The sequence below is a fragment of the Desmodus rotundus genome, chromosome 6 (genome assembly GCF_022682495.2).
Source record: "Desmodus rotundus isolate HL8 chromosome 6, HLdesRot8A.1, whole genome shotgun sequence".
NCBI lineage: Eukaryota > Metazoa > Chordata > Mammalia > Chiroptera > Phyllostomidae > Desmodus > Desmodus rotundus.
The window spans coordinates 89586432-89605424 of NC_071392.1; the positions used below are offsets into that span (position 1 = coordinate 89586432).

At 58.3% G+C, this 18993-nt stretch overlaps 1 protein-coding gene across 16 annotated transcripts; it reads right to left on the minus strand.

The window, feature by feature from the left end:
* Positions 1-4143: 4143 nt before the first annotated feature.
* Positions 4144-12283, minus strand: ZNF467 (zinc finger protein 467). 16 transcript variants are annotated; one of them, XM_045198754.3, is made up of 6 exons: positions 12156-12279; positions 10371-10523; positions 10044-10119; positions 9413-9529; positions 8508-8621; positions 4144-5994 (listed from the first exon to the last, which is right to left on the minus strand). In XM_045198754.3, the coding sequence occupies exons 2-6, from the start codon at positions 10401-10403 to the stop codon at positions 4487-4489; spliced, it is 1848 nt and encodes a 615-aa protein (XP_045054689.2). In that variant the 5' UTR covers positions 10404-10523; positions 12156-12279; the 3' UTR covers positions 4144-4486. The 16 variants fall into 16 exon arrangements, with proteins under 16 accessions (XP_045054689.2, XP_053782247.1, XP_053782246.1 ...); XM_053926272.1 differs by lacking the exon at positions 12156-12279 and adding an exon at positions 12059-12079; XM_053926271.1 differs by lacking the exon at positions 12156-12279 and adding an exon at positions 11703-11842.
* Between the last annotated feature and the right edge of the window lie 6710 nt (positions 12284-18993).

An 18993-nucleotide genomic window follows, 5' to 3' on the forward strand; every position in this document is an offset into this window, starting at 1 on the left:
TAGAGTGTGCACAGGCCCACTTACTCGGGAACCAGCACCAGAGTGGCCCAGTTTGATTGTGGGTATCGGAGTGAAAGATTGAAATCCGGAGGAGAGTGAGGCGGGCGCCATTGCTCCCACTCGGCCCCTCCCCCACGTACAGCATCACAGCGCAGCCACCAGCATTACCCCGCCCCGGTGAACACCTAAGGCTCCGCCCCTTAAAGTAACAGACGCGCCAAGACAAACAAACAAACAAACAAACGAACAAAATGGCCCAAATGACAGAACACTTCAAAGCTCCAGAAAAAATACAACTAAGCGACGAAGAGATAGCCAACCTATCGGATGCACAGTTCAAAGCACTGGTTATCAATATGCTCACAGACTTGGTTGAATCTGTTTGAAAAACAGATGAAAAAATGAAGCCTATGCTAAGAGAAACAAAGGAAAATGTACAGGGAACCAATAGTGACGAGAAGGAAACTGGGACTCAAATCAATGGTGTGGACCAGAAGGAAGAAACAAACATCCAACCAGAAAAGAATGAAGAAACAAGAACTTGGAAAAATGAGGAGAGGCTTAGGAACCTCCCGGACACCTTGAAACGTTCCAACATCCGAATGATAGGGGTGCCAGAAGGAGAAGAGGAAGAACAAAAAATTGAAAACTTATTTGAACAAATAATGGAGAACTTCCCCGATCTGGCAAAGGAAATAGACTTCCGGGAAGTCCAGGAAGCTCAGAGAGTCCCAAAGAAGCTGGACCCAAGGAGGAACACAACAAGGCACATCATAATTACATTACCCAAGATTAAACGCAAGGACCTACATCCAAGATTACTGTATCCAGCAAAGCTATCATTTAGAATGGAAGGGAAGATAAAGTGCTTCTCAGATAAGGTCAAGTTAAAGATGCTCATCATCACCAAGCCCTTATTATATGAAATGTTAAAGGGAGTTACCTAAGAAAGAGAAGATAAAAAATAGGAACAGTAAAAATGACAGCAAACTCACAGTTATTAACGACCACACCTAAAACAAAAACGAGAGCAAACTAGGCAAACAACTAGAACATGAGGGTTGTCAATAGGGGAGTGGGAGGGAGAGGGGGGGAAAGGTACAGAGAATAAGTAGCATAGATGACAGGTAGAAAATAGACAGGGGGAGGGTAAAAATAGTGTAGGAAATGTAGAAGCCAAAGAACTTATAAGTATGACCCATGGACATGAACTATGGGGGAGGAATGTGGGAGGGAGGGGGGTGGGCAGGATGGAGTGGAGTGGGGGGGTAATGGGACAACTGTAATAGCATAATCAATAAATATATTTAAAAAAAAGAATGATGCTCCTAAATAATCCATGTGTCAATGAAGAAAGGAAATAGTTTGAACTGAACTACAAGAAAGTACCACATATCAAACTTGGAGGATAAAGCGAAACCAGTACTTAGAAACGTGTGGGCATAAATGAGTGTGTGAAAAAGAAAGCCACAAGGAGGCACGAAAAGGACAGCAAAGGAAATCCAGAAAAAGTTGAGGGGATGTAAGGATAAGAGCAAAAATTTGTGAGATAGCATCCATATATTAGATATAATCAAGAAAGCCGAAAAGTATTTAACGAAAAATGGAATTGACCCCCTTGTGGTGTAACTCACCAACTTTTTTTGAAAAGCACAAATGATTGATCTCAGGAACAAAGAGGTGACCACGTGCTGCTAAGGACCATATAAAAATTAAAAAGATATTTTGAGCAATTTTGCCCAAAGAAATTGTCTTTATCCTCACCTGGGAACATGCTTATTGATCTCAGAGAGGGGAAGGGATTGGGGGAGAGAGAGAGAGAGACATCAATCAGCTGCCTCTCACATGTGCCCCAAGTGGGACCGAACCGATAGCCCAGGCATGTGCTCTGACCAGGAATCAAACCAGCGACCTTTTGCTCTGGAGGACAACACTCCAACTGAGCCACACCAACCAGGGTATCATTGGTATATTTTTAAGTTTCCAAGAGATTCTGTGCTGAGAACTACTTTTGTTGGCAAAACTGTAAAACAGTTTATTTGGGGGCTTTTCCCCATTTCCCTTCCACCTTTCTCCTTACCACAAAGAGCCTTTCCTGCATCCACCCAGGACCGGCAATATCTCATGTATTTATTTCATTCCACAGAGACATACAGAGTGTGGTGCCCATGCCCGGAGCCGCAGGTGGGCTCCCACACCCTCACGGGCTAACGGAAGTTCACCGTTGAGGGTGGCATGGAGAGGAACAACAGAACCCTAAAGAAAGGGAAGTGGGGCCATCAGCGGAGTCGCAGGAGGCTGCAATTCTAGAATTCTGGTTCGGGAAGGACAAGCTGGGATCTGAGAAGAAAGGAGATTCAGTTCCAGCCTGGGTGCCATATGCAATTACATTTCTAAGCAACACCTGGTATCTTACAGGGGCTGAAAGGAAAGCTGAGAAGCCCTGAACTTGGCCCCTCCCATTCCTCAACACAACTTTAAGGACCTCCTCAAAGGTTCTCGCACATGGAGTCCTTCTGTGAGTGGTTCCTGGATAGGGAATGAATACGTACATGTCTATCACCAGATTTCTCCTCCTCAAGCCGAGCTCGCTGTGGGGAAGGGCGTGGGGGCGGCATCCTTCGGAGATGCACCTGAGACTTCGATGGGCTGGCCTCGGCCTCGCTGAACAGCCTCACCACACACTGCTCTCTCTCACGGCACTTAGGTCACCACACTGGACTTCCCGCTACTGCTGTGCCCACCTGAGCCCATGCATTTTTCTTGCTGTTCCTCCTACCAGAAACACCCTTCCTCAATTTTCACATTTTATTTGACAAAGTCCATTTGAACAGCAAAGTCCAAAGCTGGTGCCTCCTCCCAAATTCCTGCAGTTAGAAGTCGTGAAGTAACAATGACAGCTACTATGTATTAAGCACCTACTATGCCCAGGAACTGTCCAAAAAATTCAAGTGAATGGGAAATCCCGAAAATAGCTGACACACAGTAGGTCTCACTGAGTACACGGCAGGATCTAAAAGCTGTTCTTACACAAGAATTCCAGAACATTTAGAGAAACAGAAACGTTGGTACAACCCCCATCAGTGTTGCTTTTGTGTGAATCGCAAACGGAGTGCTGAAGAGGCCAAGCAGCACCTTCAGAGGGAAACCAAGGGAGCGGCGAGGGCTGTGGGCTCAGGCCCGGCACTCCTGCCCCTACCCCTTAGTCTAATGAGACCAATGTCTGCTCAGCCCAGCTACAAGCTGCCGGATCTTCTGACTTTTCACAAGAGAAGCTGGAAGTCCAGATTTTTATGTGAAATGCCCAAGAATTTAAAATATGGCTGGGGCAACACAGTGGCCCCTGTTTGTGGCCACACTGTCACATTCATTGGGACCACCTACTCATCCGTAGCCAGGAAACTCAGAACTCACTGCATTCACGGCCCCTTCCCACCCCCTCCCTGGCCTCTCATCGACATCAACAATCTTATTGTAATGAGAAAGCACAGGCCTAGGAAATGAATGCCCTGCCCCAAGTCCTCCTCCAAGGGCTCAAACCCAAGACTTCTCACTTCTCACTCCAGGTTCAGCTCAGTCCCCATCACCGCACACGTCCCCTTCACTGCCAGCCAGCGAGCTCTCCCAGCTGCCTGCGCTGAGGAGGCCCATCCACAGAGAAACATCTGGATCAAGCACCCATCGTGAAGATACAACTTATGGGAAAGAAATGTCATATGCCATTAATATCCTCCCTCATGGTGCCAGGCAAAGTGGCAGGTGGGCTGCTTTACCAAGGTCCCCTCAGGAGAGCTACAGAGGTGGAAGCTCTCCAGCTCCAGGGCCCTCCTGTGGCAGGTGGAATGTGTCTCCATGGGAACGGCAAAAGGGTACCTACCTGCCCCCTCCCTGTGCATTCCCCACAGTTCCAGCCTTCAAAACCTGACACAAGAAATGTATATGCTAATGTTTCTTCCTTGTCAAATTTCTGAGCAAGGAGCAGGGAGCAGGGGAGAGGTTGGCAATTCGCTGTATTATATTTTGATTTGGTAGAGTGATTACCAGCCGCTAGCTAAGTGCAACTCACCCAGATAGGAAAGGAAAGGCCCTCTGTGTATGGATCAGAGTCAGGGGTTCCCTTCCCCAGCTCAATGACCAGCCCTAGAGCCTTCAAATGTTTATTTTAATGACACTGTAGGGACACAGATGACCACTGTTCCCCTCCCCCGTAGAGGTTCCTAACTTCTACACCCAGGGAGGGCCCAGGAAACATCTACTTTCCAGTGGGGTTTTCTTGGTAGGAGCCTCCCAAAGACTCAGGCCCAAACAGTCCCAGCAAGGGTGCACTCAGCACTGTCTTTATCACAGAACGTCAAAGCTGGTGTATCCTTCCCAGACTTCTTCCTGGCCAGATGGAGAGGGAAGGACAATGCCCTGCAGAGTCTTGGACCTGGGTCTCTCCAACCAGGGAACAGAAGGCAACGGAAGGGCCAGACGAGAACAAGACTCAGAAGAAGAGTGGGGAAGCTGCCACCTCCGTGGGAGCGCTCCAGGCTGGGGTGGGGAGGTCAGGGCCACAGGCCAGGTGGGCCACTTCGCCGTGGATGCGCTGGTGCCGCACCAGATGGGTCTTGCGGCTAAAGCTCTTGCCGCACTGAGGGCAGGAGAAGGGGCGAGAGCCTGTGTGGATGGCCTGATGGCGGGCCAAGTTGGTTTTGGAGCTGAAGCTGCGGGCGCAGATGGCACAAGCGTGGGGCCGACTGCCCGTGTGCACCGTCTGGTGGCGGCCCAGGTGAGACTTGCGGCTGAAGCGGCGGCCGCACTGCGCACAAGCGAAAGGCCTGGCGCCGCTATGGGCCCTAGAATGGGCGACCAGATTGGGCCGCGAGCCAAAGCGACGGCCACACTGCGGGCAGGCGAAGGGCCGTTCGCCCGTGTGCACCCGCCGATGTCGCGCCAGGTGCTGCCCGTGGGCGAAGCCGCGCCCGCAGTCCGGGCAGGAGTAAGACCGCTCGCTGGCGGGAGCGTTCTGGGGCGCCGCTGTGCTTCGAGGCGCGCATGCCAGGGGCTCGGCGGCTGCGGGGTCCGCGGCGGCGCCCAGTGCGCACTCATCGCATCCAAAGGGGCTCTCCTCGCTGCGGTGCAGACGCTGGTGCGTGGCGAGGTTCTTCTTCCAGCCGAAGCCCAGGCCGCAGTCAGAACAGGCGAAAGGCTTAGGTCCGGGAGGGGACAGGGTCGGGGACGGAGCAGGAGCAGGAGAACCCGGAGAGGACTGAGCGTCGGGGGACAGCCCGGAGCGGCAGGCCGCCTCGTGCACCCTTTGGTGCCGCACCAAGTGCTGCTTGTGCGTGAAGCTGCGTGCGCACTGCGCGCACTGGTAGGGCCTCTCACCCGTGTGGATGCGCTGGTGGCGGATCAGGTGTGTCTTTTTGCGAAAGCGCTTCTCGCACTCGGTGCAGGGGAAGGGCCGCTCGCCGGTGTGCGTCTTCTGGTGCGAGCCCAGGTGTATCTTCTGGCTGAAGCGCTTGCCGCACTCGGCGCACGGGTACGGCCGCTCGCCCGTGTGCGTGCGCAGGTGGCGGGTCAGGTGGGCCTTCTTGCTGAAGCGCTTGTCGCACTCGGAGCACGCGAACGGCCGCTCGCCGCGGTGGCTGCGTTGGTGCAGCAGCATGTGCGCGCGCTGCGAGAAGCTGCGGCCGCAGTCCGGACAGGCGCAGGGACCCTCGCCGCGGTGCAGCCTCTGATGCAGCCGCAAGGTCAGCTGGTCCCGGAACCGCCGCTCGCACTCCCCGCAGCCGTAGGGCTTCTCTGCGGCCTGAGTCCACTCGGCCAGCGCAAGCCCACCCAGTGCTCCTGGGGCTCCCGGTTCCAGCTTATACGCCGCGGCCAGAGGCCCCAGATCAGGTGCGGGAAAGGGGCTGGCGAGTAATGACAGATGCTGCGGCCACTCGACCTCCTCTTCTGCCTCCTGATCCTCCTCCTCCACCTTCACCTTCCGAATCATCCACTCGTCTCCTGCAAAGTCAGAACAAGACGTCTGTTAAGCCCCACGATTATTTCTGCAACGTTTACTTACCAGTGGACCACCCCTTCCTGGAGCCCTGCAGTCTGGCTTCTGCTCTGTCCACTCTACTGGAAGGTTCCTGGAAGTGACCAAATCGGAAGATCACCGCTCAGTCCTCCTCCTTCCCTCTGGGCAGGCAAGATGCTGGGGAGCCGCCCTCCTGGGGGAGCTTTCTCCCAAGCTCACCCTAGTCTCGGAGAGCGTGTTCCCTGCATCTGAATATGAATGTTGCTCAAGTTTCGATCCTCAGGCTTCACTCTGGGTTCCGCGGCCGCCCCAGATCTTTCTGTCCAGCAGGCAGACTCTTTTCTGGAACCACAGCCTCTGATCTTCACTTAGGCAGCCGCCCTCCGGAGTCCTGAAAACTGGCTGCAGCTCAGCCTGCTAATCACCAAACACCTCCCGTTCCCAGACCTCCCTGCTTTCTTTAGTGTGAGGTCCGCAGCCTCCTCCTCCCAACTGCTGGGCTCACTACCTTGGAACCTTGACCCTCACCTTTGAGCTTCCCCTGCTCTCAGGCTTTCCACAAGGGGGCCTTTGTGTTCCTTCCTGCGGTCTCTCCAGCCCCCTCCCCTCCAGCTCTTCCGTCTACAGCCAGGTGAAAAATCCCAGTTCAGAAGGAGGAGGGGATGTCATGTACAGGGAACCAGTGAACAGTGCTCACCTCCAGAGAAGCAGCGGGACCTTTGGGGGAGTGTGTTTGAAGTGGGTTTTCCTGGAGCTTGGCCCCCCTTGGGCACTGGAATGGCCCAGCCGAGAGGAAGGGGCTGAAGGCCCAGACCCAGAGTGTCCCCTTGGGGTGTCCTCTGTCACTAACCAGCAGCCTGACCTTGGTTAACTTACCTCTTTGAGCTAAGTTTGTTAGTTTGCTTAAGTGTAAGGCTTGGGACTAGTTCATGGTTCCCAAACCTGGTGCCACATTGTAATCTCCTGGGGAACTCTACAAAACGCATCGATGGGAGCGGGGCACACGATTCTGTTCTTTCTTTAAAACTCCCTGGGTGGCTCGTTTTTGAGACCCACTGAAACAGATGATCCGAGTTCCTGTCTGGTCCAAAAAGTCTGTAACAGCCTGAGCCTTCGCTGCATGACCCCGGGGCTATCACAATTACAGCTATTCCCAGTCTCTGTCCCCGACCCATCGGTCCCAAACAACTGGAATGGCCCTATTGTGGTACTGCTTTCATTCTTGCCACCCTTCTACTCAAGAACCATCCGTAGCTCCCTATTAACGGGATAAAGTAAGTTCTAGCTGCTTCTGAGGTGCACCCCAACCCGGCCCAACTTTCTTACTGCTCCCAGGCATAAGCCCTTCACTGTCGCCAGGCTGATCTGCTCTGACTCCAGTCACACATCAACTTTCCTGCCTTGAAGTCTTCTCAGCCTAGAATGTCTTCCCATCCTGCACTGCACCCTCGTCAGCGCTGAAGTCTGTATTTTTCTCAAGAGGCAGCACAAAGCAAAATCTTTGACAAATCCAATGCACGACGATCTCTTATATAATGCCTGGAGCGCTTACTGTGAACACTTACTTGTGGCCCGGGCTTTACTATGATTTATGGACTCTTTACTCCGGCTCGTGTTAGTGTGCACTAGAGTTTAGCTTCTGGAGGGCAGACATCTTGTGTTCTATTTCCTTCTGTATCTAATAAAAATGTCTTTACGTGTCTAATAAAAACGAGGACGGCCACCCTGTACTGAGGCCAACTATGGATGACGTCCTGTGTACACGTCACCACCAACCTTCACAGAAGGCAGGACATGGCCATTTCCAGGTGGACAGACTGAAGTTCCTGGAGGTAAGGTGGCATTCAAGATCACTCAGCGAGGGAACGTGGAACCAGGGTTCAAACAGCTCTGTGTCGCTTTAAAGCCCATCTCTTTCCAATCTACCTAACAGACTGGGCCCAGTGTCACCAAAGAAGTCCTTGTGGAATAAATGACATCGCTCAGGCAAAAGATGATAAGGTTGGTGGTAGTGGAAGGAAGTGATGGGCAGGCCTGTGGAGAGAGAATCAACTGCTGGCTGGCCCTGGGGTGGGGGGGAGGAGTCAGAGGACTGACGGGGAACATTTGGGTACCGCTGAGATGGGTGGAGATGTAGGGGAGGGGCATGTCTGGGGAGGGCCAATGAAAAGGTTGATCCAACACCCTGTAATTCAAGCCATGGACAAGTCTGTACTTAGACTGTGGGAGTGGAGGGCAAAGTCAGGACTTCGAGAGGATGTGGCCATGTTGGTGTGATGGTGTTTCTCTGGGTGACCAGCCTCTCTGATTGCAGTCGCCGGTGGATGCAGAATTCCCTCCAGGTACTGAAGCTCCACGAGCAGAAAGTCGCCAGGGCCTGATTCACCTTGTGGTGGAAGGGCCTGGAGTGGCTGCAACATGAGCAGCTCTGGAGCTTGCAGGGCCCCTGTCCCCTCCGCCTGGTCCCCTGCTGGGACAGAGCACTGGGAAGACTCACCTGGGCAGGCACCCGCAGGCTCAACCTTCCCTGGTGGGCAGTCCTGGCTTCCTCTACAGGGGGCCTCAGCCTGTTCCGTGGGGGCACCTTCTTCCAGTCTGGGGGCCTCGTGCCCTGGCAGAGAACAGGCCACTTCAGGCTACTGCAGATGTCACAGATGGACAGAGGCCCCCACTGGTACTAGGAAGCAGGGGAGCTTGAAACCACACTCCCAGCCCCACAAGCAAGGACGGCACCCAGCTCACAGCATACCTGCACAGAGGGAATTCGCAGCCCCCCAGGAAAGCCGCAGGCTCCTTCAAGTAGGGCCCCTACTTAGGCCCTGCACGGTTGCTAAAGCCACAACTGTGAGCAGTTTCTGGAATCTGTGGGCGTAAGCAAGGACAGGCCCTGCCCCTAGGCTTACATGGGGCTCCTTGGAGCAGGGCTGGGGACCATCCAGCCACCAGACTGATTGCAGCTCCACGGCAAGTCCCTGGAGGAGGTCGGGGTGTCAGAAAGCCTGGCACACCCCTCTCTTAGATGTCTTCTCCTGGCATCTGTTTAGCCACCTCCCTGTTTCAAATCTTGCTCAGACCTTACCTTCCCAGCGAGGCTGCTCTCACCGCCCTGTTTAGGCTTATTCTGCTCCATCCTCACCTACAGGAGTCTGAGGCCCCCTCCCTGCCCCAGCAGCATCCTCTTCTAACAGGTTTATAAGTGTACTTCGTTTTTACATTGGTTGCTTGTTGATTCCCTGCCCTCACTAGGATTACGCTGGAAGGCAGGGGTCTTCGCCTGTTCGGTTACTGAGGTATTCCAAATATCTGGAATGGCGCTGGGCACTTAGCAGGTGCTCAATAAACATTGGACAAAGGAAGGAAGACTCTGTCCTGAGCCACCAGGCAGGGTCCCCGCTCACTTACCAGAACAGGAGCCCAGTGCTCTCTCTTGCTTGGGAGGGCACATCTGCTCCTGGGCATTATGGGACCCATCCCCAAGCTCACTTTGGGGGGTCAACTCCCGCTGTGCCACAGAGAAGCCTGTTACAGGAAGAAGCATGGGTCCAAGTAAAGCATCTGGGACAGAAGGGATGATAGAAGGCCGGGGCTCTTCCCCTTCCCAGCCCACCCAAGGGCCTTTTCCCAACCTGCTTAGGAAGGAAGGGTCTCTGGTCAGCATGGACAAGGGACAGCCAGGCTCCCCAGCAGTCTGGCCAGGAGTCAACCTCAGCCCCTCTGTGTTGAGTCAGGGACAGGTAAAGGAAGGATAGAGTGGATTAAATATCCTGGTGCCCCGTGAGTACACATGTGCATGCACAGTCTAGCACAACCTCTGGCGTGGGACAGGCATTCACAAACACCAGGATAAGACCCAAAAGGATGCTGCCTGAGAGGCTCCAGGGGTCTCAGGAGTCTTGAGGCTGGGGTCTCGGGAGTCTTGAGGCTGCAGTCTCTGAAGATGGCTCTGCCTTCTTTATTGCAGAGAATCAACAAGCCCAGCGGGCCCCTGAGTCTCCACACCCCACCCCAGGTTCCTGCAGTTCTGCTGGCTCACCCAGGGAGCTGAGGGCCTCCAGGGTCTCTCTCATGGCACCCCCAGGTAGCTCCTTCTGGGGACCCGGCCACACACCCTAAGGAGAGAACACATCCTTGCTCAAATATGCTTCTCCTGGCACTTTCCCGTGGGCCCTGACCCTGCCCGACCTCTCCCTATCAGCTCTCCCCAGGAGCTCCAAAGGTGATGTCCCCAGGTACAGATGAGGGAAATGAGGAAAGGAGGATTTCAAACAGCAAAGAGATCTTTGCAGGTGGCCCAAGGAGAAGACCTTGAAGCCATTTCTGCAGGCTCTGGTCAGCTCCAGAAGTCAGCAGCTCCCCTCACCTGGCAGGTCTCCCGGAGCCAGCCCCTGCCCATCAGGGCTCCTGCCCTGGGGGTGTCAGGAATGAATCAATTCTCTGGGCAGAGGGTGGAGGGTGGGAGACCAGGGTGGGGAGCAACAGCTTCATCTAGGCCCTCCAGCTGTCACTGCGGGAGCTGGTGAAATAGGAGCCAGCGGAGGGGCGGAGGTGAGTGTCACCATTGGGCAACTGGTGGGGGAGGCTCTCCAAGGAGGGTCCTCGCCGCCGGCAGGAAATGGCTCTTGCTTCCTCTCCCCAAAACCCTACCTCGAAACCAACTCGCTTCCCTCGCGGAGTATCCCCGCCACCACCACCCCCCGCGCAGCGCCATCCAGCCCAATGCTCACCGCCCCCCCCCCCCCCACCGCCTCGATCCTCCTCCAGCGTCCTGCCCCGCCCCTCTCCCAGCGGACTCCCCTCCCCCCAAAATCTCTCTGGCAGCCTTCCCTCTGCCCTCCCTTCTCCCGCTCCCTCTGCCTTCCGCCCTCTCTCCCCGCTGGATCTGGCTGGCTCCCCAGCTCCGCCTCAGCCTCGCCCCTTCAGCTCCGCCCCTGCCCGCAGCCAGCGGGCGCTCCCCGCCCCACCCCCCTGCCCCCCGACCCCCGCTCCCGGCTGCGTCCGCCACAGCCCTCCCCTCCCCCTCCCCAGGCTCCCCGCGCCTTTCCCTCCCCTTCGGTTCCCCCCCCCCCCCCGCTCCGTCCCCTCCCCAGTGCGCACCCTCTCCCTTCCTTTCCCCTCCTCCTTTCCTTCCTCCCCACGCCGGCCCCCTTCCGCTGTTCTCCCCCACTCCGATCTCCTCCCCCCCCCCCCGCCCTCTCCTCCCCCACTCCGTTTTCCCTTCCTTCTCCTCCCTCTCTGCACCTCAGTCCCCTCCCTCCTCGCGTCTCCCCACACCACCCCCGCCCCCTCCCTCCTGCGGCTCTCCTTCCCCTCCGAGGCCCCCGAGTCCCTTCCCCCTCTGCCTCCCCGGCAGGCTCTCGTTTCCCCTCCCTCCGGGTCCCCGGTCCCCAGAACCGCTGTGCCCCTCCCCCTCCCAGTCCGCTCCCGGAGCTCCCCGGAGACCCGGGCCCCTCTAGCCCCTAGCTCTGGTTCTCCTCGGCCCTGCCCACCCCGGCCTCCAACTCACCTCTGTCTCCCCTCCCCTCCCATCCGTGGCTCCCTTCCCCATTTCTGGTCCCCACTGGCTTCTCCACCCCCCTCCCAAGTTTGCCCGTGGGCCCGATCCCTCCGGGCCCACCTCCCCGCCTTGCGCGTCCGGAGTGGCTGCGCCCCGAGCGCACTGCACACCCCCGCCCCTCCCGGCTCCCGGGCTCACCTGTCAACACCCTCTCCCCCCTCCCCACGGGCCGGTCCCCGCGCCGCGTTGTCTTTTCCCCGCTTCCTCCGACACTCCCTTTCCCCTCTCTGGAGCCTCCTCATTCTCGCCCCTCGGAGCTTCTCATCCTTTTCCCACCGGAGTAACCCCCCCCAACCCGCCCCTGTCCCCAGCGCCTGCCCTTTCCTTCAGCTCCCTGTCCGTCACTTCTCGTGACAACCTTACCCCCCCACCCGCCTGGTCCTCCCCCTCCAGTCCCATCCCCTCCTCTCTCCAGCCCGCGCCCCTCATCGGTGCTTTCTTTCCCCTCCACCTCTCCCCACCCCCTTCCTTGCGCCCCCACCCCGGGCTGTCACCTGTGCGGGGCGGGCCTTGACTGAGTGCCGGGGTGGCGGGGGGGGGGGGGGTGAGCGGGCGGGGCTGCCGGCCGCTGGGCGGCTCCGGGGCTCGTACCTGGCGGACGGACGGCTGGGTCTCCCCACTGCTGACGGTACCCCAGCGGTCCCGGACAGTTCTGCTCGCAATGGCGCCCGCAGCCCGCAGCTCCGGTGCGGACGGCCCGAAAGACTGACTGACTGACAGCCCCGAAACTTCGCAGGGAGGGGAGAGGAAAAGACGCCGGGGGAGCAGGAGAGGGGAAGGGCGCCCGGCTGGGGGAGGGGAGCGAGGAAGCGGGAGGGGAACCGCGGAGCGCGGGTGGGGGAGGCCGGGGCAGGGGCGTCCAGGAGTGGGCTCGCAGGCGGGCGCACAGCGGGTGACAGCGGGCAGGTGACGGTCGGGAGGGAAGAGGGCCGGGTAGGTGATGGGAAGGGGGAACTAAGGATCGGGGGAAGGGGCGAGGGGGCAGGGAAGGGAAGACTGTGCGGGGAGGTGGAGGAGGGAGAGTAGGCTGGGAGGGCGAGCACTCGGGCTGCTAAGGGGGTGCTTGCGGGCGCTGTGGGAGGAGCCAGGGGAAAGGTGGAGCGCGGGGCGGGGTAGGGGGTGAGGAGTTGGGGGGACGAAGAGGGGACGTGCTCGGGGAGGGGAGCCAGGGTCTGCGTTGCTGTCTTTGAATCGCGAATACCCGTGGGAGTGTGTCTGCGCCGCGCTCCCGCGGTGGGATCGTCTCCACTGTCGGTTTGGGGGGTCGGTCTGGGGAACTCCGACCCCACCCAGCTCTCCACCTTGATCCCACCGAGATCCACCCGATCCACACCCTTCCGCCTCGAGTCCAGCGATCTGAGACCTGCCTCGGGAGCCGGGTCCCTTGGTGCCCTGCGGTGAAGCAGGGCTGGCCCTTGTGCTGGCCATGAGTGGACTCTCCGAAGTAGAAGTTGGGGGTGGGGTGGGGGCTTTGGGCTCGGTGACCGGAGAGAAGACAGGGCTGGAGAGGAGGCCCCAGGGAGTGAGGTGAGAGTCCAGCTGGGCGGAGACTCTGAGGGCGGGGTCCAGGTGAGGGGGCTGCGGGGAGGAAGAGTTCCCTGCGAGCGGTGGGGGGCGGGTCCTCCTAAGGCGCTGGAAAACTCTTCAAGTCAGGTGTGCGGGGGCGTCCTTAGCCCCCAGATCCGGCTTCTTGTCCCATCAGGGGTTATGATTTTTCTCTTCTGCCTTACCTCCTGGGCAGCCAAACTCGTTCTTGAGAGCTCCCCAGGTCTTGTCTTCCAGAGCTGAAAGGGGGGCTGGTTATTCCAGGCCCCCCACCCTCCCTAATCTCTTCCTCCAATTTCCCCTAGATTCCAGCTTCCTCCCTCCTGCTCCCTTTAGGGGAAAGGGCACTCCTGCCTCGAGTTTCTCCCAGTCCAAGGGCTGCCCTATCAGCAGTGGTTGGGATCCAGTGCTGGGGGGCCACGTGGATGGCCCTGGAGCACACAGCAAGGAGCCCTTCCCTGCCTCATCCCAGAGTGGGTGCCAGGGGACAGAGAAGCATGGCGAACAGGGGTGGGCACCGTCGGCATTGGTTGATGTTTAGGGTAGGAAGAGGGGCTCTGGAGCAGGTGTCCCTAGGAATCAGCTGTGAAAGGCTTTTTTGCCTCCCGGATGGTCTGTTTCAGGGAGTCGGTGCCCAGCCTTCTGGCGCTGGGAGCAGAGTGTGTGGCTGTGCTGGGGTGGGGCGCCCGCTCCTGGGTCTCTCTCTGTGAGACCTGCAGTGGGAGTGGGTGGAGCCGTTGAGGGAGAGAGAGTCTGGTGTGCACGTGATGGCCTGGACACTGTCCCCGCCCTTTCTGAGGACCCCTTTGGAGAACTCCCTGAGGAACTCACAGCACCCTCTGTTGGTCCCAGGACTCGAGGTGGGCCCGGAAGAAATGCCTAGTGAGACTGGTTCCCCACAGCCTCTTCGCCCCAGGTGGGGTGACTATGTGCGATGCTCGGAAGGACATCAGGTTTAGGGGAGGGAGGGTTGTGGAATAGGAGACCCAGGCCACATTCAAACCTGGCTGTCCCAGGAGCTGGTAACCAGGACATAACCAGGATTCCCCTGGGCCATCTGCTGCTGCCCCTCCCAACCAAACGGATGCTGGGGATTATCCCATCCGGCTGCCTGGCCCCCAGGGCCCTTGGTCTCCTGCCACCCCACCCCCCACTTCCCACCCTGGGCACTCCTCCCTGAGGCTTGCTCATTCCCTGGCCAAGTCTTCCTGGTTCTGGACCCCAGGGACCCTAGGAGACTCTCTCAGAAGGAGACCAAGGTGGACCCAGGCAGCTGCACATAATCACCCGTTAGAAGTGGGGCCACAGAGGAAAGGACACAGGCCATTTCTCTGTGTCTACACAGTCCAACCTCCCTGGAAAGGGCTCCGCCTGCACCCTGGCCCTCACCTCCAAGGTGCCTGGTGGCAGAGTGGGCCAGCAGGCAGCAAGAAAGGGAGGGGGAGTGGGGAGAATCGTGAAGTCAGAATTGTAGGGCTGGAAGGCCAGAGCCATCCTTTGGTCCTGTGACTCTTAAACATTTTGTGGGGCCTCGGCCCCCTGGTAACCTAATAAAGGTTATGGAACTGTCAGAAAAATGAGCACGCAATCTCGAACAATATGTGGGGCTCGAGTCTCACCTGTCCGTCCCCGGGAGACCCCTGGAGTTTTTACTGGTGAGGAAATCAAAGCCCAGAGAGGAGGGGGCTTGCCCAGAGGTCGAGTGCAGAAATATCCGAGGCCGAGGCTCCATGTCTGGCTGTGGCCTGAGATGCTCGCACCCCTCCCGATTACATACACCCACACACAGTAGCCCCACAGGAAGGGGACTGTTTCCAGGGAGAGTGGCCTCTGAGGCAGAGGTTCGAGGGGCAGGCAGATCCAATCCAGTTCCGGGCAGCTGGTGCCCCGGGGTATGGGGCTGAGATAAAGCCTCCCAGCTCCAGCTCCAGGCCCTTCAGCTCTGAGGCCGCCTGCACACTTGACTTTGCGGCTGGGCTGCAGTTAACTACCATACAGTGCAGGCAGGCCCCTGCTGGCCTCTGTGCTCACCTGCTGCAATTGCCTCCCCCAAGTCCCCTGTGGGGTGAGCTGTGGGTGCACCATGCTGCTCCCTACTCTCCTCTTTGGGGTGGCATGGGCACTAACCAACGGGTAAGCAGCCCATCCCATGGCTGGGACCCTCTGGGGCAGCTGACTCCCCGCCCAACCTCAGCCGCCTCCTCAGTTCACTCACTTCCCTGGGAGTTGGCTCTTTCAAGAGCAGGGTCACAGGACAGGCTTCTGGGTGACGGGGGACAGTGGCAGCAGCTCTCATTCCCACCCACGGGCAGGCGGTGTTGTGAGCAGATGGAGACCCTCCTGGTGGAGGAGGAAGTGACCCCCTGTCAGGAGGACCTGGGGCCCTGCTTCTACCATTACCTGTCCCCGGGTGGTGTTGCAGGGCTCTGTCATCTACAAGTAAGTGAGGGTCAGAGTCTGGGCTTCTGAGCAAAGGGGCCATGTCCTGAGGGGGGGGGTGACCTGGCAGTGACCTGGACAGTAGGCATTTGGGAGGCAGGTCTGGGTGGACTCTCAAAGGGCAGAGTAGAGATGCCCGTTGCCTCCTGCGTGTGCCTACCTTTCCATTGGCCCCCCAAGCTCATCTCATGGGGAAGTGAAGACCAAGAAGGGAAATTACATGAGAGATTCACTCAGAGAGTAGGTGACCCAATTGAATGACTGTCCCAGGCCATTCCCAGGGATGGGGCTGAGCTGACCACCAGTGTCTTATCCCTTCTCCTGCTCGGTGGACACAGGCCCCCAGCAGCCCAGCCTGTTGCATGGAACCAGACAGTGAGGGCCTGCTGCCCAGGCTGGGGGGCCCCCACTGCACCCTGGGTAAGTGCCTGAGATTAGCCCAGATCTGTGGTTTCACAGAGGAGGCTGCCTGGCAGAGTCTACCCCATTCTCCCCCTGTACCCACCGCAGTCCTTGCAAACGCCAACCCCGAGGGTCACTGCTTTGCCACGTGGCAGGGCCAGCCTCAGGCAAGCTCGGCTAATGGTTCTGCAGGAAGCCTGGATGGAGGAGTGCTGTGCCCAGCCCTGGGGACACAGCTGGCAGGATGGCTGCTCCCAGACCTGCCTCAGCTGCCCCAGCCAACAGCTCCCAGAGGGGTCCCCAGCCTGCCAACAGGCACGACCCCAGCTGTCACCGGCTGCCCCCATAGGCGCCCCCACATGGAGTTCTGGAAACCTGGGCCTTTCCCCACACCCCATGCCCATTCCCCTGTCCTCTCAGAGTCGCCTCCCATCCCCTGCCCAGCAGAGGGACCGTAACTGTCCACCTGCTTCCTCCGTCCTCCCCTCCCACATTCGGAGGCTCACAGTGATACATCTTCCCCAGGGAGCGCCCCCTCTCCAGCCCCCCTGTAGCCCCTGGCAGGGGCTATGGCCCAACTCTGGAGCCAGCGCAGGCAACCCTCGGCCCCCTGTGCCACCTGGTCTGGCTTCCACTGCCGCACCTTTGATGGGTGCCACTACCACTTCCTGGGCCACTGCACTTACCTGCTGACGGGTGCAGCTGACTCTACCTGGGCCGTCCACCTGAGGCCCGGGGGCCATTGTCTCCAGCCTGGGCACTGTCAGCTGGTGAGAGAGGGAGAAGAGGATGGAGACAGGGACGGAGCTGGATGGGGAGGAGGAGGACGCTGACCACCTTACCCACTGCTGTCTCCCCCTAGGCCTGGGTGCTGATGGGCTGGAGGAAGTGCTGATTCAAGGCGGAAACATCTCTGTTAATGGGCAACTGGTACCTGATGGGGAGTCTCAGCTGCTCCCTGGTAAGGGACAGTCTGCTCCCCCCAGGTTGGGACTCAGCAGGGCAGCTGGGGACTGAGCTTGCTGCTCCCTCCTCGACCCCCAGTGCTGCTGGGAGGCATTTGGAAATGAGGGAGCCAGCTGAGGAGCCAGAGGTCCCCTGCCCCACCCTTGCAACTCACCCTCAATAGCCCCCTCACAGGGTGTCCTTGAGCGAGCCCCTGTCCTTAATCACTTAACCTTTCAGAGCCTCAGTTTCCCCACCTGCCTCCCACAGTGCTGTGGAGAAGGGTTTGGTGCTAGTAGATGGGACACTCTGCTATCCTGGTTGGGCTCTACGGAGTGAGGCGGGAGTGGAGCTCTGCGTGCCTGCCCGTCACTCAGGAGGACGTCCAGAGCGGTCACGAGCTTCTCAAGGAGGGCTGTGTTGGGAAACCAGTGAGGGCCCCGTTAAAGGGTGTAAGACACAGAATGTCCATCCCCTCTCCTCCCTTCCCTGGGCGGTCTGAGCCCCAGTGTGCTGCTGGGAGGGGTGGGAGTGTGACCCCACTTCCCCTGCCCAGGGCTAAGCTTGCAGTGGCAAGGGGACTGGCTGGTGCTGTCAGGGGTCCTGGGGGGTCATGGTGTGGCTGGATAGCTCCGGTTTGGTCTCCGTTTCTGTGGACCATGAGCTCCAGGGACAGACTTGAGGCCTCTGTGGAGTCTACAGTGGTCAGCGTGAAGGTAAGTGGGGTGCAGTGGTGGTGGTGGTGTAGGAGGGAAGGGGAAACTGAGATCTCAGACACAGCATCTCCGCCTCCCCCTCCCCCAGATGACTTCTTGGAGCCAGGAGGGGGCCTGGCTGCATTGGCGGCCACCTTTGGGAATTCCTGGAGGCTCCCTGACTCAGAGGTGAGATGCAGCCCCCAGTGCCTGGGCCTGCTTGCTCACCGCCTACACAGCCAACACCTAGCTTCTCTGACACCTTCAAGCCTGTTCCGTCTCCTGCAAGTGACAGGTGCTGTCCCTCTCCCAGATCCTCAGAGGAGGAAAGGCAAGCGCAGGGTCCCACAGGAGCTCACATAGCCCAGCTGCCTGTGTGAACTGACCACTGGGGGGACACACACTGACCTGGTCGCCAACCAGCTTTGGTTAACAAGCTAGTTATCAAAGCTTCTGCCTCCGGGGTGACAGTGACCCCTAACTCCCCTGCGCCCTGCCCCCCCCCAAGCCCCAGGATGATGTCTGGGCTGCTGGTCGTGACAATGGAGCTTTTAGGCAGCTATGAGAGCAGTGGCTATTTTTCTGGTGTCCTTGTTCTTTTTTTTTTAATTTTAATTTTTTATTGTTATTCAGTTACAGTTGTGTGCCTTTTCTCCCCATCCCTCTGGTGTCCTTGTTCATGTACCCCATCCCCACCCCCTGGCCTGACTCCAATTGTCTGCAGCCTGGGTGTCTGGATGCAGTGGAGGCAGCCCAGGGCTGCGAGGAACCCGAGGGGCCTGGAAGCAGGCATGGAGGCTGGCAGGCTGAAGCCCAGGATGTGTGCCACCAGCTGCTGGATGGCCCATTCAGAGATTGCCATGTCCAGGTATGGGTGGGGGTGCAGCTGGTGGTGCCTGGCACCGGAGGGGCCCAAACGAGGGGGTGCTAGGGAGATGCCAATCAGGGAATGTGGTTCTGCCACTAGATTGCTTTGGGCCATTAGTAAAGCCATCTTCCTCTCTGTCCTGGGGTTTTTGGGGGGGAGGGAGAAAGAGAGGGAGAAAAACATCGATGTATGGTTGCCTCTAGCATGCCCCTCCCCCCTCCCCCAGGTGGACCTGGCCAGAAACCCAGGCATGTGCCCTCAGGGGGAATCAAACCAGCAACCCTTTGGTTTGCAGGCCAGCACTCAATCCACTGTCCGGGGTTTTATCTCTGGGAAATGAGGTGGCTCATGTGGATGATCTCTGAGGTCCCTTCCAGCCCTCATCTGTTTGATCATAACCCAGAGCACAAGAAGCAAGAGTAGGAGGTGGGGGTGCTGGAGGTGAAGCAGGGGGCTGGCTGGCTGAGGGGCTGCCCTTTCTCCGAAGGTCTCCCCTGCCAACTACCACGAGGCCTGCCTCTTTGCCTACTGTGCC

Coding starts and splice junctions, on each gene's coding strand:
- ZNF467 (XM_045198754.3), bottom strand. CDS start 10,403: ATGGGCAGGGGCTGGCTCCGGGAGACCTGCCAG. Junction 10,120..10,370: donor GGCTCCGGGAGACCTGCCAG/GTGAGGGGAGCT, acceptor TTCTCTCCTTAG/GGTGTGTGGCCGGGTCCCCA. Junction 9,530..10,043: donor GGAGGCCCTCAGCTCCCTGG/GTGAGCCAGCAG, acceptor TTCCTGTAACAG/GCTTCTCTGTGGCACAGCGG.